Source organism: Athene noctua, chromosome 7 (assembly GCF_965140245.1).
Source record: "Athene noctua chromosome 7, bAthNoc1.hap1.1, whole genome shotgun sequence".
In the NCBI taxonomy this organism is placed as follows: Eukaryota; Metazoa; Chordata; class Aves; order Strigiformes; family Strigidae; genus Athene; species Athene noctua.
The window spans coordinates 12,194,765-12,220,398 of NC_134043.1; the positions used below are offsets into that span (position 1 = coordinate 12,194,765).

The window sequence follows — 25,634 nt, forward strand, 5'->3', positions numbered from 1 at the left end:
TGATTTTCAGTGTATTAAGGCCAGAGGCATGTGCCAGAGCCGCTCAGAGCCGAGCCCCGGCGGGAAGAACCGCCCCCAGCGCCGCTCTCGGACCCACTGCTCCTTAGCCCCGCCTATTCGCCTTCTCTCCTCCGATTGGCTTCTCGGCTCCCACCCTCCGCCAATCGCCGACCGCGCTCCGTAACGCAGCTCCTTCCCCTTCCCGCGCCCGCTGCCGCCCGCGCGCCGCGAGGAGCCGCCAGGCGGGGCGGGACAGGGGGAGTTAGCCCCGCCCCTCCGTGACGGCCATCCCGTCCGTCAGCCAAGTAGGCTTCGGATTGGCTGGCGCGGGGGCGCGCGCCCCGCGGGAGGGGGCAGAGCGGGAGGGCGGGTGGCCCCGCCCCCTCGTCGGCCGGGTGTGGGGCCATGGCGAGGCCGGGGGCCGCGCGGTCCGGCAAGGTGCGTGCGGGCGGGGGCGCGGCGGGAGCCTCTTTGTCTGCAGTCGGGTCTCAGCCCTCTCCTTAGGCGCCTCGTTAGAGCCCTGATTTGCGCGGGGAGGGGTGACGGGGTGTCCCCGCCGAGTACGGAGCTGGGCGATCGGCGTAGCGATTCCTGATGGGGTCGGGCCTTCCGGCACTGGGCGCCTTTGCTTTCCTGGGCTGAGCCCAGCAGCGCTTCCTCAGGGCTCAGCGGCTTTAAGTGTGTCGGTGAGGGGCACCGCAGCGAGCTTTCCCTTCAGGGCTCTTCCATCTTGGTGTATCTGTAGTTTGAGCAGCGACTGTAGTTTATTCTTAAAATCCCCAAGGTTCAGGTGTGTATTTATAGAGCTTGCTTTCAGTCTGGAACGTATGTTTGTATGTCAGCCCTTGGCCGTGTCATTAAGTGATTTACTGTATCTGTAGAATGCTGCGGAAATTAATGAAGCCTCATGCTGTACAGGCACGTTTTGTGAAATTAAAAGTACCAGATTCAGTCCCTAATGGTAGCGGTGAGCCCCCTCCTCTTCTGAGAGCTGTAAATTACCTTTACCTGATCTGCCTCAGCAGAAGTTCTTGGAATTAGTGGGCAATGGTAATGTTTAATTATGTTGTGAAAGTACTTAATGAAAATCAAAGTGTATTTCTGTAATCAGCAGGCACTGTCTTCTGGAAGGCTAACAGGAGCATCTAAATTAACAAATGGAAGAAAACAGTAAGACCTTAATCATTCATACTACCTAAGAGTGAGTGTACACGTGAGCATTTGGGAACCTTATACTTGTCATACCTCACAAGTAGCCCAGAATTCTTTGTATATATCGGAAAACGTTTTTAGCTGAAAGGCAATACAGCCAGATTCTAAGCAACCCATGCGTATACAGACACAAACTCCATAGAAATTTTGCCTGTAGATAATACAGGATTGACTCTACATGTTTTCACAGAATCACAGAATCGTCTAGGTTGGAAAAGACCTTGAAGATCATCCAGTCCAACCATCAACCCAACATTAACAGTTCTCAGCTCCACCATATCCCTCAGTGCTATGTTGACCCTACTCTTAAACCCCTCCAGGGATGGGGACTCCACCACCTCCCTGGGCAGCCCATTCCAATGCCTAACAACCCCTTCTGGAAAGAAAAGAAATTTTATTTATAGAAGGTTGGATTTGTAGTTACTAGCCTTACATAAGACTGTTGAGTAAAGACTGAATTCTTTGACATAAGCTGTTAATATCTGCTAAACATGTTTGTTGCAGCAGTGCAGTTTTCAGCAGAGAAGGGTAGTTTGTTTCTTGATAAAATTAATTTAAGTTTGCTATTATTGAATAAAATGGAATTTTATACTTTGCTGCATATTAAGGAGCTAGTATAAACAGTGAATTTGACTTTTTCAGGTTTGGATTAAGAAAAGGATGCCATTCTGATGTGGAGTCTGGATACTCTCTTTATTCCACTGACTCTGAGGATCAGGTAATCAAATAACTTTTTCATACAGTCATCTCTGTTATCAAAAGAGAAGGAAAACTGGAATACTTTGAATGATGGAAGAAACCCAGTTTAATTTAGGTAATACTGCATCTGGACTAGAAATAGCTCCTGCGAAACTAGCAATAGTGTCTACTGCATTTTGCTGGTACATACAAGCTGACTTTGTGTGCAGTGAATTTGGTTCTGACAAATCTTATTAATGATATATTCTACGAACACAGATAGGCTGTTTCTGGACTAGAGCTGGCCCTGGCAGAAGTAGATTTTGTTCCAAAAAAAAGTGTAATCAGTGCTGCAGTTCTTTTTTCTGTGTAGTGCTGAGTCAGTTATCTCCAAAACAGAAAGGGAAATAAGAATAAAACCCACACATATGCAATTACCAAAACAAAATCCATCAATGGATACATGTGCAAGAAGACAATTGAGGTTTTTTTCAAGATGTGTGTGTTTCCAAACTTTCATATAATTGCAAAGTAATGCATGGAACAAGACATGTTTTTGCTGGTTATCAGTTGTTCTTCTTCAAGTGACAGAGTGGGGAACAGTCACTTCTAAAACAGTGTCTTGGCTTGCTGAAAGAGAACAGTGATACTCATTTTCTGACTGCAGTATTCTTTGTCCAGGTTGATGCTATTCATAATGGACTTGACCGTTGTGCAGCTTTACTGAAGAATATTTTACAAAATGAGGCTGCAGGTTGTATCTATTGAAAATTTAAATTATGTTTTTAATCTTTGTAAGACTGTTTTGATTTGGTTTTGTTGACTAATTTTTCTTTTCACTAATACTAGGGAGGGAGACTATCCATAAACAACCTGGGAAAACAACTTCAGTTAAAATTAATTCCAAGCCCTTGCTAACCAAAGGAAATATTTCAAAGAAGAAAGGATTTAAAAAAAATACTACTCATGCCCACATCCGAAAAGAAATTGGTAAGCAGACTTTCTTGGGCTTGCTTTTTCTCAAACAACATTGAGAGACTCCTCAACTTAGAGATATAACAAGGCCTCAAATAATTGTTGTCATTTGTTACAGGTTGATCCAGGGCTAGATCCACAAAAGGATATAGACATTACTCATTGCCTTTTAGAAAACGCAAATGTTTATTAAACAGTTACTAAAATTCACAAATGTTTGAGCTTCATGTACAAGAAGGTTGAGTGCATTTACAAATACCAACATTGTCAGGTTTAGCTGATAGGTAGTATGGAGCAGAATGGTAATACCCATGCCCCATTTCTCTTGGAGAGTGAACCATTACAATGCCTGGTCCATGTTTGGGATACGCAGCTATAAACTGTCCTGGAGTTAGATGTCTAGCCAGGATCAGATCTCAAAGATCAGTTTCTGGAAGCAAGAAATTGTTGCAATAAATCATAAGAACTCAAATGGTTTAGTGGCCAGAACACTTGAATGGAAAGGTAGATGGAGTGCTGTAGGCTGAGCTGCTTTCAGTTGAAGTATTTTTATTAGCGTTTCTCTGTCTCTCCACCCCATTATTTTGTGTGATTTCTAATCCAGTAGACGGGTAGCCTGTAGACTAGGTGTGGAGCAGAACGCCTCTTCTGTGAATTGTAGAAGGTGAGCACATAGCTGATATCTTTCCAGCACTGTAAAAATATGGCATCTTAATTATACCCAACATAAGAAAATTGTTTGGAGAGTGCTTTGGTATTGGTTATTCCAAATGGTTTAAAAGCTTAGGAAGCAGCTAAGCAGAGATTTTAAGAATTGCATTTTAGAACTGGCCTTCTGTAGGATTAAATCTCTGTGCTTCCTTCAGGGACAGCTGTCTGTCCAGCTGGGTTAGGTTGCTCTGTCTGAAGGAAAAATAATGGCATAATTTGCTGTGAGTAAAAATCTGACTAGAATTTTAGGCTGTAGGTTCTTTTGGTTTTCTTTTTCAAAGAAACCTGCCAGAGTCTGTCTGCCTGACAACACAGTGAGCTTTTGTAGATTGAGAAGACAGACAACTTCAGCTGTTTTTTTTGTTCTTTCTCTGTAGTGCCAATATCAAACAGAAAACTTGCCTCGTCTGCCACACCTTCTAGTGAGAAAGAACTCAGTTCAGCACAGAATCAGATGGTTCAACCAATTCATGTGTCTTGCAGTCAACACTCTCCTGTGATGCATCAGAAACTGTGCGAACATGTGCAGACTCAGATGTCTCTCATAACTGGCCAACCACCACAGAACAGTAATGAAATTCCTACTGCAACTCCTTTTCCTACATCAGATCACGGTTAGTGGAACAATTAATTTACAGCCTGCTTTTTTGCTGTATGAGTTTTGTCCCAGATTGCCCTGATCTATAAGTGTTTTCTTTTAGGGTGTCAAAATGTTACAGCTTGTAATTATCGATTACCTACCTCCATAGCAGCTCTGTCCCTGCAGTATTCAGCTAATCCCTTATCTACTCAGTCAGTAAGTAAAAATTTGATCTGACTATTAATAAACATTTTAAATTAGCACTGTCTATTTATTTATACATTTGCTTAAGCATGTGGGTTTTCTTGGGTTTATGTAATAGTTTTCCTTAAAGAAAAACAAAGCATATTTCAACCTACAGTGATGAACAGAATAAATAATGAAAGTAAATACTACTATTTAAAATACATTTTATATACATGCCAAAAAATGAAATTAGAAGGCATTTCAACTGGCTGCTTGTTTCCACATTGGGAATTTTGTAATGGACAGCAAACATGGAAGGTGCAGGAAATAATTCATTACTGTTAATTGTTACATTCACAGTAATGCTCATAAGGATCATTAACCAACTCCTGATAAAAGAAATATCTCATGTGTAGCTTTCCCCTGCCAGTGATCAAGTCGATAATTTCTTCAGACACTGTGTATTATATTAGAGCCACATTTTAAAATACTTGTGTATTTCAGGGTATAGAATAGAACTAATGGAGAGTACCAACGGCCACCTTGGGAAATGTAGTAAAGGGCTTGCACCTTGAAACTGTAAGACTGCAGACTTACCTTCCATCTGCAGGCAGTCCATGTATAGCTAGTGCTGTCCCTGACTTTTAAGAAATTCATCTCCTTAAAATATTGAAAGGAAATAGTGTTGTCTTTTTAATTTTGTTCTTCCCTGTTCTGGTTTGATTCAAGAAATGAGTGCTCATAAAGCAAAAAAAACAAAACCAAAACACTGCTGAGGTTTTTTTCTTTACAGAACAACTGAAAATGTTGCCCATAACATTTAAGATAAAGGTGATCTAAACCAAATTTACATTTAATTACTCCTTAATATACTGGAAGATTATGCAATTAGTGAGCTGTAGTTGCATGTATAATTTGCAAAGAATAATCAAGACTACATCAAGGTGGGTTGTTGGGGGTTTTTTTATTTAAAAAAAAAAAATCATGTTAATGTTTTGTTTAATATGAATATTCTTTATGCAGGATGTTCCTGTAGAGAGGGGGAATGAATGTGTGCCAGAGTTGGGAGCACCTGTGGTGTGCCCGGTAGCTTCTGCTGCGCCTGCTACTGCTGTGCAAATACAGTCTGCCACTGCTCTTCCTAGTGTAGCATCAGGTGCATCAAATAGCTCTGCACTGCCTACATTCATCCCATCATCTGGCAGAGAGATGACCCCAAACCATGAGCAACAGATAAAAGAAGCAGATCTGATAAGATGTGTACAAGCTCACCTGGCCCTGTTACAATCACATGAAATGATGAATGGCAGGACTGAACAGAAGTGCCATCATAATTTTCCAGCAAATCATAATGTTTCAAGTAACGAGGGGGATAGTTCTGAAGAACACAGTGAGGACAGGGTCAGTGAAGAAGACGAATTGAAGGTACTTGACATAGCCCCAGTGAGAGATACAAGCTGTAAGACAAGTTTTGTGAAGAAAGTTCTAAAATGTAGAAAAGAAAGTGCAGATGAAACAGCCCATAAAGTTAAGACTGTAAAATATCTTCTAGGAGAGCTCAGAGCACTGATAACAGATCAAGGTGAGGACATTTTCATCCTGCAGTAGAGTGATTACATACAAATAACAAGAGCTGTGTTAAATGAGTGAGCACTTAAGTTTCTGGAAGTTGTATGTCTCAGATTATATGTGACACCATAGAGTGTTTTCCTACAACTGTAATAGCTTCATGTTTCATTGGATAAGTATTAAATTATTTTTTTGGAGTATTTTAATGTTATCATGACAGCTAGGGTAAAGATTGTTCTCATTTGTTTTCCCCTGAGAAAGGGAGCAGTGTAGACATTGAAACAACAATCCCACCAAGGCTGGTCAGAGAGATGGTGGGTTATGATTTATCAAGAACCTAAAGCAGAGATTTCATAGTCAAGCTTAAAAATTTTAAATAAATATAGTTAAAATAAAGCTGAGGGGTTTTTTTGAAAAAAAGCAGATACTATTATATCACTTTATAGATTCTTAATTGCATATAAAATATTACTGTCATATTACAGGTTTATATGTTTATGCGGTCTTTTTTCCCCTCATCTCTTGCAGATGATTCAGAAATGTTAAGGTTGATGAGTGAAATAGAAGACTGCATATCATTGTTCCCAGCTGTAGTGGGAAGTACGAATATACAAGCTGAAATAACACTGGCTTTACAGCCTCTCAGAAGTGAAAATGCCCAGCTGCGTAGGTTAGTAACAGATGCACCTAAAGCATCATTAACTGGTCTGTCTTTAAACTGCATGTTTTATCATTGTTACGGTGTACAGCCCTTTCATTCTTGTCTGCGCAGTATTTATATATTAGTGTGTTGGTAAGGCTAAATAGTGTAAATAATTAACACATAGCAAGACCTCGGTTAATACTGATGTTTTAGTTAGGATCATGATTGGGCCTTTGCCTAGGTGGGATCAATATATTGTTCTCTCTGAAACCTGCAGTATCGAGATAGTTAGCCTGCTTATATTCTTTTTGTAGAATATTCTCAAATGCAAAAATGTCTGTCATTTCAGGGAAGCTCTCAGATACATAACTGGGTAGCTCTTCAGAACAGAGGGAAAGATATTTTGTGTTGAAATATAGGAATGTAAGAAAAATGCATTATTAAAACTTTTTTATGTTTCTGAAACTTCTGTGACAATTCGCAGTAGCAACTTCTTACCAAACTAATTTAAAATGCAGTGGTTTTGAACATATTCTGAAGTTTCTGAATTTGTGGTTTTTTACAATTCATATTTAGAAGACTAAGAATATTAAACCAGCAACTTGGAGAACGAGAAAGAAGTGAGAAGACATCTGGACAGAGCTGCAGCTATGAAAGTAAAGTACTAATAGAGAATGATGCCTGTTAGGCATTTTTGTTAAAGCTTTATTTAAATAGATACAGATATATAAATTTAAAATAGCAGTATTTATCGTGCCCTTTAGTGGCAGTTAAACTAAGAGTTGTGGGTCTAATCATGCAGCTGCATTTGCATGGATTGTTGTGCTTGTTTGGACTCCACATAGTGAGACTCAGGCTCAGCTGCTGAACAGATTTTTTTTTTTTTCTTTGTGTGCCTCTTAAAATGAGGATGACATATTAGATAATTAAGAAGAAAGTTTGAGTTTTATCTTGCTGCCTCAAAAAACCCACTCTTCTATCTGTAAGCAAAGTTCATATTACCAGGATTATTTAAAAACTTAGTTTGATTTAGAAATTCAAACTGTATCACACAAAACACTTTTTTTATGTTTTACTTTTGGTAGTAGTTTCTTTGCAGTCTTTGAATATGATGCTCCAGAGTCATTTGAAAGAATCACTGAAAGGCCTTGAGTCACTGCAGGCTAAAAATGAAGAACTACTTAAAGTAATTGAAAGTCAGAAAGGAGAAAATAAACATCTTGCAAAAGATATTCAAGATAAAGAACAAGAATTGCTTGAAAACAAACAGCATTATGATATTCATTCCACCAAGCTCAAGATCGGTATGTGTTTTGAATTTGTTTAATTCTTCATTTAATGTTTTAAAACTTAAAAGAAATAAATAGCTAAATTCTTCTTGGCATTTTAGAAGTTGAAGAGGCATTAGCAAATGTGAAGAGTCTTCAGTTTAAACTGGAAGCTTCAGAGAAAGAAAATAAGATATTGAGCATAACGTTACGTCAGCGTGATGCAGAAGTTAACAGACTGCGTGAACTAACCAGGTACAATTGACTAAGCTATTTCTTTACCTCTTGACATCGCCTTTTTTTTTTCTTTTTTTGCATAGTTTGGATTATTGTAATCTTAGTAATTTGGTGGTAGGAGGTCACATAGGCTAAAACTTCTCTTTGTAGTTACTTTTGCTACAATGGTGCTGTAATTTTGTTAAAACAGTTGTTGTGCTTCATGATTTAAGTTCTCTTGTTAAACTGCTATCTGCCGTAACTTGTGCAGAGTTTTAACTCTTAACAGCAGCCCTGCAGATAAGGATCTCCATGCAGAGTGCATTGACCTGAAAACCTACTGATACTTCCCTTGAAGCTGTAGAATTTGGAAACGAACTCTTAATCTGAATTAATAAGGGATTATTTTTTTCTTTCTTTCTTTACCCTGGTTCACAAATTGTTCTGTTTTGAGAAGAGCTCCCAAAAAGATCTGTCTTCAAAACCCACAGCAAGCTCTTCCTGTGGGAATGAGCAGCCCTTTCTTTAATTGTACACCCATTTAAAGTAGATTATATTCAGATATTAATTATGGTTAAAGGTGGGAGTCTCGAATCACTGAATGAAGGTGGTGTTATTCACAGTTTTTTAGAACTGTTACTGGGAATTTATTTCATTGTGGTCTTTAATGAAATAGGTTGAGTATCATATATTTTATGATGAATATAGTGGCCATCTGGGAGACTTAAATGGCTTTTTACACGTGCAAAGTAGTGTGTACATAAAATTTGTTTGGACATGATGTGAACAGGAAGTTAAGCTCTTGTCTGTCTTGTTTATAGTGGATAGTGATTGCAATGTCAGAATATTTTTAATCAATGCTTCAGATTCTCTAGTAGTTTAGATGTATTACACACTCCTATGAATACTGTACTGACCACCAGATGGTAGTATAGTGATGTTTTACTACATATGTATATGCCACATTTAATTGTAAACATTTAAGTGTTAATTTCTTTTGATGTACTAAGCAGAAAATGACAATAAATATTTATTTTACTATATGTTTTATTTAGATGCAATGGGAAGAATAATTCAGAAAGAATTCTCGCTGATTTTGGTAACTTTCTATAAGCTTTAAAATGGTTTCTTGACATCAATTTATTTAGTTTTTTAGTACTCAAAGCAGGTGAATCGGGAATAATCTCAAGAACTTCATTAGGCTGTTATTTTAGTTACTTTATAGGCACATTGAGCTGAGCTGAAGAAAGAAATTCAAGAAACTCGGAATTGGTTCACATTTATACTGGTTTATGACAACATGTAGTGAGAGAATTGTAACTTTGCTGCAGTCTGATAAATCTAATGTTTTGGTGTTATGTAAAAGTTTTAAAAATTACTTTTTTGTGACTGTTTTAAGATCAATTAATCAGATTTTATCTTAACAGAACCTTGCAGGGCAGTATGGCCAAGCTCCTGTCTGACCTCACAGTAGACAACATCAGACCCAAACCTGAAAATGGTCTCTCGAAGTCTCTTTTGGAAGACCACGAAAAGCACATGCAATCTGATCCATTTCCTGGAGGTACCTCAGTGATGACTTACCTTGAAAAATTAGAAATGGATCATATTTTGACAGATACAGAACTTCAATTCTCAGATAAAAGTGAAGAATTAGAAATACAAAGTATAGCCTATGAAAAGTTTGCTGGTGAAGGAAGTAAAATAAACAGTACATCTTCAGGAGAAGGAACATCAGCTCCCAGAATACTGCTAACGTCACTGAAGGAAGATGCAGAAACAGTTAGTGATTCTGACACTTTACTAGATGACCAAAACAAGTTGGATGAGACTGTTTATATTCCACTGACTGGCAATGCATCTAAAAAACAGCAGCCAACCTCTGAAAGAACTGGTGTGCTACCCCAAAGAGGAGGAGTTTGTAAGATGCTTGACTACCACTGTGAGCTCTCAAACTCTGTGCAGCAGAATGGATGTCAGGTATCAAAGGATCCAACTATTCTGGATAAATTAAGTGCTGGGTACAATGTGAAAAAGACTATGGAAAAAGTGCATGAAGTTACAGGGGATAAAGTGAAGCCAGGAGACAGAGTCCAAAGGAGTCCAAAAGGCACTCCAAGTGCAGCTGCAAAAGACTTCATAGATAAACCAGACCAAGCTCAGCCCAGTACATATCCTCGTGTAGTGATGCCATTTCCAAAAGAGATTTCTCAGAAAAAAGGCAGTGAAATAGCTGATTTTAGTTCCATTTCATTTGATGATCTATCAGGGAAGTCTGAGTGGAGTGCATCCTCTTTCTCAACATTTACTTCTCGAGATGAAGAGGACTTTAAGAATAGCTTAGCAGCCTTGGATGCCAACATAGCTAAGTTACAAAGAACTCTGCAAAATAGCATTATGAAACAATAAGTATGAGGAAACAAAACAGGGTGCACTTGTTTGGATTATTTAGGGTTTTCTGAAGTGTATTAGTAAGGATGGTACTGATACAAATATTTGTGTGGTTTTGGTATGAAATTACTTGTTCTTAGCTGTTTAAATTATGGATGGGATTTGTTCTTTGTTAAGCTGGGTGCTGCTTCTCTTGATGTGTACAAGTTGAAATAACTGGTATAAATGCCTTTTTTTTAATTATGACTTAGGTTTATACTCTTCAATGGCAACATTAATTTTTAGAACAGCACTTGGTAACTGTTTAAGAAACCAGTGTGCTGTTGGCAATACAGTTTTTCTGCTAAATGGTAAAGTACACTTGTGTGCTTTTTCAAAGTAGTAAGAGCAGCAGAGAGATGCATTTGAAGTCTGTTACAGATGTAATAAAGAAAAATTTTTATTTCATTATAATTTGACTGTTATAAAATTGGATGCATAGTTATTTTCCTTGGTTGTTATCATGTGTTTCAAGGAACTTATCTCCTTGTTCTGGTTCACCATGAAGGTGTGGAAACAGTAGTGTCAAGGTTAAAGAAAGAGGTGACCAGGACTTCTTATTCAGGTGCATTGCTGCGTAATCCAAATGGGGTTTAATCAAGAACTGGGAGTTTAACTGGTGAAAGTGGAGCTGTGTTGAACATAAAAAGTGTTCTGCCTTGACTAGGTAGGTCTCTTCGGGTTGTTTTGTTGTTTTTCTTGAAGAGGAACTTAGGTGCAGAAGGCTAAATTAAACTTCCTTGTTTACTCATGATTTTTCTTCCCCAAAGAACAATTGCAAGGTACAATACATGGGCAAGAGGTTCCACAGGTAGAGGCCAGAGAAGAGCTAGCTGAAGAGCAGCTCTGCAAGAATGTTGAGAGTTACAACTGTTAAGTCAGGATCATGCTGTTCCAAAAAACCACGCAGCCATCCTACGGGATTTGCAGTGTATAGTAGAACCTATAAAATACATGGAGTAATCCTTCTTTCTCAATTCTCAATTTTCAGTTTTGAGCATTGTATTTGAAAGAATAAGTGGAGAGTCCAGATGAGGACAAGAAAAGAACCATCAAATTTATGTTCTTTTCTACAGTTCTGTTTTAGTTCATAGCTTTTACAAATGTTTGATTTTATCTAAAAGAGAATATAAGACCAGTGAATAAACACAGAACAGACTGATGCTGAGAAACAGAAGCAGGAACAGGCTTCAGCTGACACAAAGGAGACAAATTAGGCATCAGTGAAAGCTGGCAAACCAGTACAGTTAGCCAAGCACGAGAATATACAGGGTGAGGAAGTCATGGAAATTCCACAGTTGTTGCGGTGTCAAACATCTACTGGGCATAAATACAGAGTCTGGACTGAGCCACCCAAATTGGCTCTCACAGGAATGGGAGTGCAGGGAGGAAAGATTCCAATCTGTTGTTCTCCTTGACAGGGCTTTCCAGATCTCAGTGTCAAGAATATGTGTCTTGCAAGTTTTTAAGTGACAGGTATAGGAAGGTGATGTTATTGCTACCATTCTGCTCCTCTTACACCCTTAGCAGTACTTGAACACTGCTTTTCATGACTCATGGTTTTTTAGGAAAGATAACAGCAGTATAAGGACCTGAATTTAAGACTGCTTTTTCTTCAGTGGTGCTTTTTTTTTTTTTTCCTAGAAAACATTACTGTGCTTCCTGGTGATGATCTTTTCTTTTATGTTTCCATGTAGGACAAAAGTCTCAAGTTCTACCACTTTGAAGAATTTTATTTTTTCTATGGTTAGTTGCTTGAATGAACACATTTTATAGGTAGGGCCCTATCCATACATTGTGCTGAGGAGCAGTTTTGTGATTATTTTAGTTATTGGTAACTGAGCAATAAAAAGGTATGAAGACAACACGTACTACAGAAGATGCCAACTGGCACTCCTGCTTCGAAAAAGGAAAGTTAGACTAAATAGTGACTTCAGTGATTTAGAATGCTTTTAAGGCTTGGCCTGGATTTCTTATTACTCTCCACACTACTCATGCTGAGATTCAAAATAAGGTTGATAATATCAAAGTGGGCAGGTTTTAATTAAATATTTACAAGCAGTCAGGATAGGAGCAAAGCAAGATTTAAACGATGATTATGGCATGAATTAAAGACAAGCTACAATAAATTCTAGTTTTTAAAACTCATGAGAAGACTGAGAAAAGATTTGAAAGAATATTCCTTAGTAGACAAACTAATTCAGTTTTCTTCTTGCAGCTATATCTTACTCCACTTAAAGAAGGTTATTTGTCCTGGCCAAAGCTAGTTGCACTCTGCATAAAGCAGCTGTAGTGTCAAGATGCCCAAGAAAATTCTTCTTGCATTGAGAGCATTTATGTTCACTTTTACCTCAGCGAGGGAAGGTGTTACACCATCTTACTTGTGTCCGATTCATCCTTACAAAGTTAGTTCTATCAAAGCACAAGATGACTACTGGAAAAGCTTTTTGGGTTAGTGCTGTGTATCCTTCTCTTAGAAGGAGATGAAGCTAAGAAGAAGAAACAGGGCGAAGGAGTCTTCTTTAATACAGTTCTTTGTTTTGTACTCAGACATGTCAACTGGAGCTATAGCAACTTTCAATGAAATCTAAAATTTCCCATATATGGGCATTATGAATGTGCACTGGTGTGGAAGCAAAAGCTAGCAACATCGAATGTGTAAGTCTTTAAAAGGTGGGAAAGGCTTCCAGGGTTCAACTCGAGAGCATTGAGACTGGAAGTCAGCATAACTCTAGTGTTCAGATAGACTCAGTAGAAGGCAAATAATTATATCTCTTACAAACTCATTCTTTTAATGTATTGTATATAGTAAATAATCCCTACAGAAAATACAGGAAGTCCTAGAATCTGCAATCTGCACATTGTAACACACATTTTGACCCCTCAAATTTGTCTCTGAAGAACATAGCAAGTCTTTCATGGGCTGAGATACATTCCTCTCCACCCTACTTCTAAGAACTTTTCAGCATGATTCAACTGATTGAGCTACCTGGCTAGATTCCAACACCACTTTTTTTTTTTCCCCACCAGCCCCAGTTACACTTGCTAAAAACTGTAACTTTGGAAGCAGGACAGAATTACCTGTGTAAAGCCAGTGCTGATGGCAACCACTCCAATAAGGGCAATACAATCTTCATCTGACTTCTGGTTTTGGACACATCCCTAAAACGAGGGACAGGCATGATAGGTAGAGGAGTCAAGGTGTATTTGCAACAGAATTCAAGCTCCATTTCTGTTCCAGCTTTATTAAGGATATTTTAGGATAGCTAAAGATGAGAGGCGAGAGAATACAGTAATAAATTGGGCTGCAGTGTCATTTATGCAAGTCATTTTTGTGTTGCACATAAAATTTTGCTGTTGTTTCGAAGGATCAAATAGAAGTATTTAAATTTGGGTAGATAGTCTCACAAAAGCATGGACCTCATTCAGAGCTAAAGGATTGGACAAAGGACAGGCAGCTGTGGTGCCTCAGTTTCTGTAGCCAGGAGGTGATGTTTGAATGAACAAGGCTAACAGTAGCATGAACAGCTGTGACATACCAGAAACAGTTCAAGAAAGAACCATCTCCCCCATGTCTGAAGGCCTGTTCTTCCACACCTGCTGTTTTACTGTGGTCATGGAAAAAAACAGCTTAAGATTTTCTTCCACTGTACTATAAGTAGTTATAAAATATAGCAGATTTTCAGTATTTACAAAGATTTACAAAGATTTACAACTGAACCTTATGATGCCAAGCTGAGAACAGTGCAACTAGTTGGGCTGAGGAGTTTTCATCACGGGTAGCTGATCATACAGCCGAACAAGTATTCAGCAGAACTTTCCAGCTTGGCCAGCAAAGCTGGTTTTAGCTTCCGTCCATCGCTGTATCAAGCCTCCAAATATATAAGGGACATTTGAAATTTATATATTCAACATGAAATAGTTGTTCTATGTTCAGTAACAGCTGCTGTGAAACATTTCTCCTGTTCCAAGGCTTAACTTACAAGGAACAGCTCAGCAGCTGCACCTTCAGTGATAGGGAGCCTCCTCTAGATTTTTGTTATAGCCAGAGAGAGAAGATAGAGGAGTTTTCATTTTTACAAAGCATATTCTTTGAAGTTGACATCTGCACTTTCCAGTGATGTGGAAAGGAAAGGAACTCTTAAAACACATTTCATCAAGCTCTTAACAGTCATTTCCCTTTTATGAACTCCTTTCCTTATGGAAAAGGGAAAAGATTTGGCAATACTCCAGAATCCAGGATACCTGCTTTTAACTCATAATTCCCTGCTCTGACTTCTTGAATGTTGAGTGTCTGTAATCCACTGCCTTATTCAAAGAACCGGGGAATGGTGATAGCTCCCAGCAAACACAAAGGATGGTGGCCTTATTACTGTGCCCAAGTTGATCAAAGACTTCGTAAGGAACAAAGATGCCTTATTTGCTGAAGTGAAGCCAGTGCTGCATCTGTGTGTGTAAATAAGCTACCTGGGACACCACTTGTGGTCAAGTAGCAACATCATTCGGCTCTGTATGGAAGGAAGGTTTTATAGCTCATGTTACATTTTTGCATTTTTGCAAACTAACAGTGATTGCTGCTGGTACCTCAAGTACCTTTCTTAAGACATTGATGTACACAGGCATCCTTAACAAGGGTGAATTTTTTCCTTAGAAGGGAAGGAAATAATTCCCTGGTTAGAATCTGACTGGTGAGATCAGAGAAACAGATTAAGGAGAAAAAAAAAAGAAATCACAGGTTAAGTCACTTCAGTGATCTCCCCAAATAAGGCAGAGAAATATTCAAGTTTGAATGGGCCAGCCAGGACAGGTCTGCACACCTACCCCAGAACCAGAACCTACAAGGACTGTCAAGTCAACTTTGAGGTATTAAAATGGGTATGACAGACAATTCAGTCTAAACACAGATTTAGCTCTAAGCCATCCTAGGTAGATCAGACTACCCTCGTTAATGACCCATTTCCGATTAAGCTCAGGCAGGCCATCTCGAGTGGTTCTTGATCAAGATTAATGCAAATGCTGTTAGATATTAGTGTCTATCTTCCCCAAAATTCAGAGAATTCCTTCAGTAATTTCTTTGCACAACCAAGTCCTGGAGGCAATTTTCCTTCAGCCAGATTCAGGGATATTCAGTAGTCTTCAGTTATATGAGTGAGTCATGGATTTTGCCTGCAGAGCCTTAGGTACAGGGGAGTCAAAAAAGTAGCAGATGAGGTCTAATTGCCACGTTTACTTTAGCCTATCTACTTTAAGGTGAAATCAAGAGTAACAGTAACTTCCGTGACTGTTCTTATGATTGGAGCTGTAACTGGACAGGAGCCTGAACTGAACAACCTGTCCTTTCCCTCTGCCTTCAATTAGTGTTATATTTGATCGTGTCTTTCTTCAGCATAAGAATAGTTTATGCTTGCTTTTTTTTCTTTAAAGGTGCACACTTGTGCATATATGGTACATATAGTGCATAAGCTGAGAAATCTTTTTGGTAGAATTTTCTCAGTTTTTAGGCTCCAGATTTCTCTTAATCTGTGCAAATGGACTGTTTCTGCAATCTTTAACAGTCTTTTTAAGTGTATTCAGTTCTTTTAATTTGTTACTGCAATGTCAGCAAGGGAAAGGTACCTCTCTGTAAGCAGTCCACACCTTCAGTTATTTGCCATCCCCTGTTACACTTGCCAGGAGTCCTCAAAGGCTTCCCAGTAAATGATGGGGCAGCTGTGAGGAGAGCAATATTCATCAGATTATCTTTGTGCAGATGTGAGTTAGTCCCCATGGTCATGCACTGCTTTCCCTTCCAATGCTAGACAAGTGCCACAGTTACCCGGTGATCTTCTTTCAGGAATTACATCATATGTAAATGAGATGTGTCAGCTGTGAACTTCAGATATACACAGATGCTGTGGTTATACCTAAATGCATCTTCAGTGAATGATTTCACATGCTAGTTGAAGACCAAACACCAAGCTGAACTGAAAACCAAATGCTTTTGCAGACGTATTCTGTTTATGAGGGGACAGAGTGGAGAGAATATTATCCCATAGGTTCGCCAGTTGTACTCATAAATATTTGCCTTGAGCACACACAAGTCTTTAGTCCCAGTGCACAGCCACACAACAACCCCCAGTCATGAAGTGACACCAGTAGTATTGCAAGTTCACCACCAATGACATGCTGAAAAATATTTTTGCACGTATGTAAACATCCATTACTTAAGTTTTTACACTGCTCCAAAGACAGTGTAAAAATGGTGCTTTACTGACTGGAAAAAGAGCAGCTTAAACTAATTAAAGTGTAGTGGCCATCTGTGCTACAGTTAATATTATGTGGTTTATAGGCCCTTCAAGCATTTGCATGTCTAAAGACTACTTATAAGTATTATTTCTTTTAAAACTGGTTTTGTCCAAGCCCATGATGAATTCTGGCTACTTCTCTGCTGCAATCATACAGCCAAAACATATATTTTCTTACTGTCTCCTCCCAGATTCTATTCTGTATTTAGAAGCTAACACTGATGGTTTTGGACTTGCAATTATGATATTAAGCTAAGTGTAAAATATTTTTCTTGGCATAATCTAGAATATAAATAGCTTTAACATCAGTTTCAGGTTCTCTTTATTCCCCTAGGGAATGCCAGATCTCCTTCACAGTTAGTCTCAGAACTAAGATCATCCCAACATCACCCTTGCCCCAGCACCCCATTTCCAAAAAACACAAGCAAGGCAGGGCCAAGAACTCTGCTCTGCCCCCCAAGACTTCAGACAACACAGAATTATTGCTCTGTGCAGATGTTCCCATACATTCCCCCAACCTTCATCCCCCCTCCCTCCCAATCTGCAGACATGCAGCCCTTCACCACGACGTTGGGCTCTCTCCAGCACTAGCATTGTCTCCAACCAAAATTTGCATTTCTGTTCAAAGAATTCTCCACCATGGCATTTTTATGTCACACGCTGGCCCCTGGGCCAGAGCTTGAAATTCAAGGGCTACTCATTTTCACCTTCCCTCTGTAACACCAAACACACAGGAATGTTGCCACCTAGTCCAGCTCTTAAACCTCTGTATGAGAGCGGTGGAGCCTCCCTGTAAGTAATGAAGCTAGAGTTTAAGTGATTACTTTCATAGCAGCCTTGACTAGGGAATGACAAGCTCAGAGCAGATTTTGAACTGAGTTCTTTCAAAAGCACTTACTATTTTTATTTTTAAAAGATTATTCATTGTCGATCCAATTTGCTCAGTGTAACATATACTGAGCAAATACAGGCATTTGCCTGTTCAAGCTTCCTAGTTCCTCCCAGGAGCGTTCCTCAACAGGGTCCTGCAACCACTGCTATGCTGTTAAGAAGCCTCTGAGACGCCCCACCTCAAGGAGTCACCAATACCCACCTTGCCTCTGCAGGTGTAGGCAGCAATGTCAACCGCGATGTCAGCTGCGTGCGTCTGGACTGAGGAGTCACAGCCCAGCCCCGTTCATTCACTGCGTTTGGTGAAGGCACGCTAAACACTCCCCCACATGTCACCACTGTCTTTACTCCACTGTTGCCTCTGCCATCTCATAGCCCAGCCCTAATCCTTTAAAAAAGGGTTAAGATCATCCCTGGAGAAAGCACAGCTTTGAGAGCCAGGCTCAGAGCCCATTCACTACAGCAGAGCCTCTCTCCTAGCAGCTGGCTGTGGAAACAAGAGCAGGAATCATCACCACAAACCCGCCGAGGAGCCTCAGACACTGTTCATGCAGACTGTCTCAGGCCATGTACGGAAGAGCTGCTATTGTTAGTGCCACTCAGGAAATATTCTAGGGAGTGTGTAATTGTTTACACGCAGATTCTTTTATCAGAGTTTAATTAACTGCAGTTACAACACATGTTCACCATTAATATTTTAAATTACTGAGATGTTTTTTAAATCTATTCTGTCAGCCGCCTTAGAAACTTGCACCAAAGGTTCCAAAAGTGATAGGACGTAGTCCTGTGCTTGCAGTACTAGCCCCTTCTTGCTTAAGAGTCTTCAAGTATGATCTTGCATGACATCTACATTTTGTGCCCATGACAGTACAAAAGGGACTGTTTCTAAAAGTTATCTGATAGTGATTTAATTTTCTTCCTTTGTAAACAGCTCTGGACATTTCTAAAAAACTGCTTTTACCCAGCTACAACAAAAGCTGTTGTCATGCAGCCATGTTGCAGAAAGCGGTTACTTTGGATTTGGCCACATCTTCCAAATACACTATTTCATCAGTCATTTCATCCCACAGAAGCCACAATGAGAAACATTTTGCTTCTAAAATCCAGAGACCACTTCTAAAAGTCTCGAAATTTCCCCCCATTTGGCTTCTTCAGCTCGATCCCCTCTGCTGAAGTAACTGAGCAGCAGCTTCTTCACCTTTTAAATAGGATCATACCTAGCCTAAATGTACGGAAAGACTAGTTTTCATTTTACAGAGACCTGGGAGGACTGGAAATGAAAGTAATTTACAGTGCCTGGGTTTCTTGAAAAATCAGTCAGGACTCCAAAAATTAGCAAAAAAAACCCTTCTTCTTTTGAAGATTACTTTACAGGCTTGCAAGAAGATTTATTACTTGGGTCACAAGGCTTAAAGTTGATCATTCTCAGCCTATGCTCTAGACAGTCTGGCTGTGTAGTATGCCTAGTCATTAAAGATTTCATGTTTGTGGTTTTGCAGGATTTTAAAGGAATAATTCCGACAGTTTAAGAGGACATTAACTAGTCTTGTTGTTCCCATCCACCTCTTGCAAATATTGACAATTAAATCAAGACTACAATTAATGCATTCCTTCTGTGCATTATTGCACTTAGGGTTGATCAAATCTGAAAACATCGTTCCATTAACATTGAGAAGACTGCATTTTTTTGTGGAGTAGTTGTCCATTTCTTGGTCTAATGTTTGTGGCTTTATACTTATATATTAAAGCCTCTCCCTTTCCTTCCTGCTGTACTTCTCTCCTTGCAAATATCATGTTGTACATGGTTCTGCTCCCATCTTCTTTGCAATGCAACCTTTACTGGGTTAAGAGTCTTCCTCGGTTACCCACTGGAGGAAACAAATTCTTACCATAATGGCATCTGAATGTCTGTGGGTAGTTCATTATAAATCACAGCTCTGACTTCCAGGGACACTCTACTTCCAAGCCAAGTTCCCCAAAGAATGCTCATAAAAGTTTGTGTGCTTGACATCAGTGTAAGCATCTCGGCTCCAAGCCTGTGAAGGCACTCTGCATCTCAATTTTAGGATCAGGACCTGTATTTCTTAGATTATTCAGAGCATACGCTATTTAATAGAGAAACTAATAGCTGAAGGGATGCTTTAACTAAGTTTGCAGTTATTATGTTCTTTCTACTCCATCTATAATTGATAATAAATTGCAATATTCTCATACTTTAGTCCCAACATATTTACTGAAGGTTTCCATTGAGACTGTTAGGACTACTACTAGAGGGGTATCCAGATTTTAATGAAAAGTTATTTTTTCCACAGGCACGAAAGGACTTAAGGGGTCATCCCAGAACAGTTAAGGAGAAAGATTTAACTCCATATTCTTTAGCTTCCTTTGCAGAGGGCAGCAAATATTTTATCTACAGAGAGCACAACCAGTGATAATCACCACACTGAAATCTGTGCAACCATTATGTGTGTACTTATGTGTTGGTTAATTCAGAATTGCTGTGTTATTCTTTTATCATCATTTCTCCCAAGGGATCAGTACCAAGATGACATCTCCTGATCCATTTCTTACAGGAGAGAGCTTTCCTATATACAGAAAAGGTTAACACAAACGGACAAAGATTTGGGACTTTGTGATAAATGCAGGTTTGTGTGTCTGCTGCTTCTGGAACAAAATAATCAGTTTGCTAGTAAGAAATATACTCAAATCAGTCATTTATTGTAACATTAAAGGGCTGCCTTTGCACAGCCTTTCTGAATCTGCTTCCAGTCAGATCGAGGACTGACACTTATTAATAAAGCTACGCACAATCCAAAAAGATATAAAACTGAGGCACGGGTTTTTTTTAATTAAAAAAAAGGTCCTTCTTACCATTTTCAGTTATGTACTAGCTGTAACCTGTGTCTAGTAACAGAAAAACAGTTTTAAAGAAATACTGTAAAAATCACCCCAACAATGTGGCATCACTACTATAAGATAGAGAATTTTATTCTGAGTTTTTAAAGATGAAAAGCTTTGTTTTCCTGGCCAGTCATTCTGTTGCTATGTAAAGACAAACACAAATCAATGTCTTAACCTTGATGACAGAAATAAGCTCTATATAAACCTAAACACATTTTAACAGTGAGAGCAAAATGAAGAGTTTCCTCTTATACATTTCTAAACTAAGCCATTGAAATATATTACTATACCTTTAAAGAGGCTTTATATATAATGTAAGACTATATACAGCTTTTCACTAGATTTATCATTACAGTATATATCTTTAACAAAGCAAAGACTTTGGAGATTAAACAAAGACTTTAAAAATACAAAAAAAAATAATTGAAAGAATGTTAAATTTTTTACCTGTAAAACAAGTCAAGAAAACTTGATCAAGCTTTAACTACAACAACCAATTTCTGGAGCCTATACCTTTATCTTTGTGCTAACCATTTGACCATCCTTACAAAATAATAAATAAAATAAAGCCTAGAGCACCAAGTTTATTTGTCTTTATTTGTTGAGACCGGTGTAAATCAAAACACTTCCACTCCACCACATTCTGTTCTGACTGGCAAATGCCAACATAGCTCTAGGGTCCCGGGAGTTAGCATTCAGGAACAGCTCCTGGTGACTTTATATTACTTGTGCTGGGAGTTCCTTGGAGTTTCTAATTAGGCTGAGCAAGGAATTGTTGTTAAACTTCTTGCTAAACTCCAGTTTTCAGCAGAATTTTTCATAAGCATTTTTTCCTCATGTGATTGTATGGTTTGTCTGACAGTGGAACTCTGTCAACAATTTTTTACCTGAGATGTACCAAACGGACTTGTAGAAAATTATGCTTTCATCCTATTTATTTTCTTTTAAACTAATTTATGTTTTGGTGAAAGACAAGGTTAAAATATGCCCTAGACATCTGGAGAAGGTGGAGGTTGGTGACTGTGATGGTCCTGGTCTCTCAGGAGAAATTCCCATGTAGAGCTGGAGCTGCCCTGGGAAAGGTCTTTCTCCTGCACCACTGAGGTCTAATGCTGGACCTGCTGCCTGCATCGTTACATTTGATATGCAATTTTCCTGAAGAGCTCAAAGCAAAGTGAAGACCGTAAGTTTTGTAAGACATACATACAGTAAAAAACTCTATGTTATATGACTTTTGAAGCTTTATAGCTCTCCTGATATCATTCTGATCACGTGAAAAGGCATTTAAGCATGAATAAATGATCTAAAGTTTGCAAGGTGAGATAGGGCTGCCTATCTTACTCGATATACGTATCTAGTAAGACAGTACTGCCTATCTTATTAGATATACATATCTAGGAATACCATCTCTTCCCTCATTGCTCAAGGAGAGGGCTCAAGCCCAAGTTATTACAGGGACAGGGAATTGCAGTGAAAGACAGGTTGGGACTAAAAACAATTAAGAGAGAGTAAGAGAGAGAATCAGATGAGATAGGGAGAAAACTTATTTTATAGATAAAGGAGGAAAAAACATTCTGCACAATCAACAGAAGCAGATGGCTGGCTGGTTAGATCATGCAACTTCCCATTTCCAGGATGGTTGAGTCATTAAAACACCTGAGGGACAACTTCACAGTTAGGTGTCATCACAATTTATATTCTGCTACTTTTAGGCTTCTCCTCTGTAATTTTATTTTCAAAGAATTGTTGCTAGACTGCCTTTGTTTTCTGTCTAAGCATGCCTGGTCCTACGAAGGATTCCAGTTAGCTCTAGCAGGCATGAGGTATGCTGTTTAGTTTGGAAACATCAAATCTAATTAAAATGGTAGTGCAGATATAATGCCCTTGGGTGCCTGCAATCCAAGGCATATCTGGGATGCTGGGAGATGGGATAATTTCTCATGTAAAGGTCATTTTGGGGACTACTGGTATCACCTTCCAAGACACAGAGAAGCCAGATGTTAATCCCTCAAGCGAGGGACAGAAAGTGGAGAGATAACCAGTGACATCAGGAAGCCCTAGACTGTCATCATCTAACACCAAATACTAATTGTTAGTGACTGTTTGACTGCTCCAGTAGGCATAGTTTACCCAAACTGTAGAATAACTTACTTCCTTTGCTCACGAGTCAGGTTCCAGCCCGTACACAATTTCCCCTGATGTCAGCCCCGCAGTGGGGACTGAAGCGCCCAGACCTGAACACAGTGCTCAAGTGATGGCCACCCCCGAGGCGTACAGGGAACCAGCCCTCCTTGGCACTGACGTCCTACCTGCACCCTCAGTACTTCTCCAGACTACTCCTTTTATTTTTTCTGTGCCACATTGCTGTTCATTACACTGTTCAGCTTTTTCTTCAATAGTGGATCTTCCCAAGCTCCTACTTACCTCTTGACAAGATTATTTTCTCAGATCTATTGATTTATATTTTCCAAAACTACATTTTCCTTTTATTTCTTTTTAGATCTGCTTCTAGTCACTTTGCAACCATTCCCAATGTACCATAAATTTAAGATTTCATTATTTTTCTGTTTTCTCTGTCTAAATATTTTTTAAGTTTGACTCTGCATCACAGCATCTATGTTTCCTGTCTCTTAGAGAACTTGCAGTCTGTCTATAGTGCTCCTATGCAACTAGTGATAACTCCTGAATCATGAGATTACATTCTGTATGTGCTCCTATAATCTATAACAAAACTAGAGAAATTCTTAATACCCAAACAGGTATCTAATTGTTTTTTTAATTCTTTTAGCCTTTTGGTTTCAATTATATGAGACAGAGCACTTTAGAAGCTATGTATATTCTGTGATAATGATAAAACAACTTTTGTTCAGTTGTAAATATGTTGCCTTGAAGTTTCAGTTGATATTTTGTAGTCCTGTACTGGCAGGCAAGACAATGGGACAACTTGACACACTTGCCATACATAATTTCACAATTTTACTGTCCCTCCTTAATTACCTTCTCTCTAGACTGCACACATGCACAGCCACATTAAAAGCAGATGATGTTACTTGCATAAAAATGCTAAAATTTGTTATTCAGGTTTATTGAAGCCAAATGAGTTCTGGACAAAGCTGATGCCTCGGATAAACATTGTGTGTAAAGAGGAAATGGGCTTTCCAATAGCAGCTGTAGAGCCTAAAGCCTCAGGTGGAGGTGTGTTAATAACAATCAATCTGCTAGTACTTACACAGTTTTCAATATCTAATGAAGACATGGCTTTTTTTGCTTAGCATGTATTTTCAGATCTATTTGATTAATTGTTGTTTTCAATCTACTGCTACATTTGCCTGAATGAGATTAACTTACTAAAAGCCATAGTTGAATGAATAAACTAATTAATTCACATGCTCAGTTCTTTAGACATATAACAATTATTTTGAAATGTTCTCAGAGAAAAAAAATCTACTGCACTGGAGGAACAAAGCTTTTATTACAAAATTTGTTGCAAATCATTTAGCACTTGAATCCCTCTACTGATGAACAGGAGTCTGATCTGAGTCTGAGTCTCTAGCTTATTCTGTTAATAAATTAAGGCCATTTTCCTGTTAAGTCAACATGATTACACATATTGTTATGAGGCTAAAAGTCTGCAAACTAGATTCTGTTCTAGAAGACGAGGGGTATGTATAGAGAAAAAGACAGTGTAAATCTTGCAGTCCTAGTACAAATAGGCAAAGAATATGTGAAATTAATTATTAGAACTTCAATTTAAAAGCAGGGAAGCTGAGATATAGAAAGCTGTCCAAATCAAATTATATTGTAAGTCTGCGGTAAAGAAATTAAAATATTTCTTGAACTGCACAGATGTGGTGAAAACATTTCACTTTGATGTGACTAGGCTACCTCTAATTTCCAATATTCAGCTGAGAGACACATTTATGTTGCTAATGAACTCGTACTCCAGGATAAAAGCAATATGTGCAACATATAAACATGTCAAACAGTTCCAGCTGAAAATGCAACTCTGGCAGCAAAGCTTATAGGCTGAGGGGTTTTTTTCTGCAGTTTATTTTGGGGGGTGATTTTGGAGTCTTTCTGGGTTGTTTCTAACCCCAGCCTTTTGGATGTTTTAGGGAGAAATGAATGCAGGGTTGCAACTGAAATGAGCATGTTTGCCAACTTATGTGTATTCAGAGAAAGACATCTGGGAGGAAGCCTCTCTCTTTTTCATTAAGGGGTCAAATTAGAACTGATTTTATTTAATGTCTACAAAAGCATTGGAAATTGGCAAGTCTGGAGACCCACACTTTCTATTCACATATGGAAATGTTCATTCCTCTTCTATGCTTCTCACCCATCATTTGTGAGAAGGTGACCCACGAGGGTGCTAAATCACTACTACTAGTGAGATAAATTGAGCAATAATCCGAATTAAGAATAATTAAGATGTACCACAAATACTTCTAGATCTTGAAAAAACCCACACTCCACTTCATAAAACTATCAAGGTACCTTTCAAGAAACACTTTCTGTGTAGAAGTAGGTTACTGAGTGTGGGAGAAACACTGAACCACATTTGTTCCAGTGAGCATACTAATACACAGCCACATATGACCAAAATTCATCTGGATCTCACACAACTTTACTACTGTCTTATTTTGGGCCTGGTTTTACTTCTTCATTGTGAGAGATGAGAAACCAGGCCTGCGAGAAACTAAAAAAAACAGCCTGGGAAAGCAAAAGTTGAGGCTGATGGAAGAAATGCTTCAAACACTCGCAAGACAAAACTGTGAGTCACAGGGTGCATTCTGTGGAGGTCGAAGCTGATAACACTGCCTGAATAACACAAGATGCACTGAAGCGGGGAGCCCTGTGAAGACAGGACAGCCCTCCTCTGTGTGCACCTGGGCAGATTTCAAGGGCCATGTGTCTGGTGAATGAACTTTGCTTCATTATCCACGAAATGCATATTAAAGTTCACACCCCTCAATATGCTAATGAAGGCTAACATGATCATGCTAATTACACCATCCCATGAAACACCTTCCCCCTTCCAGTACATGGGATACGTAGGTACGTAGGTCGACCTAGGGGACGGACCCAAGGAA

General features: G+C 39.0%; 1 protein-coding gene across 4 annotated transcripts; it reads left to right on the forward strand.

The window, feature by feature from the left end:
• The first annotated feature begins 373 nt into the window (after window positions 1–373).
• Window positions 374–10,876, forward strand: CCDC14 (coiled-coil domain containing 14). 4 transcript variants are annotated; one of them, XM_074911210.1, is made up of 13 exons: window positions 374–438; window positions 1,115–1,170; window positions 1,855–1,930; window positions 2,572–2,644; window positions 2,740–2,880; window positions 3,954–4,190; window positions 4,278–4,372; window positions 5,366–5,924; window positions 6,440–6,581; window positions 7,131–7,210; window positions 7,640–7,858; window positions 7,945–8,077; window positions 9,466–10,876. In XM_074911210.1, the coding sequence occupies exons 1-13, from the start codon at window positions 406–408 to the stop codon at window positions 10,445–10,447; spliced, it is 2,826 nt and encodes a 941-aa protein (XP_074767311.1). In that variant the 5' UTR covers window positions 374–405; the 3' UTR covers window positions 10,448–10,876. The 4 variants fall into 4 exon arrangements, with proteins under 4 accessions (XP_074767311.1, XP_074767310.1, XP_074767312.1 ...); XM_074911209.1 differs by having other exon boundaries at window positions 397–438; window positions 1,112–1,170; XM_074911211.1 differs by having other exon boundaries at window positions 397–438; window positions 1,112–1,170; window positions 7,643–7,858.
• Window positions 10,877–25,634: the final 14,758 nt, after the last annotated feature.

What these genes read in the sequence shown, in the direction of transcription:
- CCDC14 (XM_074911209.1), top strand. Translation starts at nt 406, where the DNA reads ATGGCGAGGCCGGGGGCCGCGCGGTCCGGCAAG. An exon ending in TTAACAAATGGAAGAAAACA is followed by an intron (nt 1,171 to 1,854) that starts GTAAGACCTTAA and finishes TGACTTTTTCAG; the next exon opens with GTTTGGATTAAGAAAAGGAT. An exon ending in TTTACAAAATGAGGCTGCAG is followed by an intron (nt 2,645 to 2,739) that starts GTTGTATCTATT and finishes CACTAATACTAG; the next exon opens with GGAGGGAGACTATCCATAAA.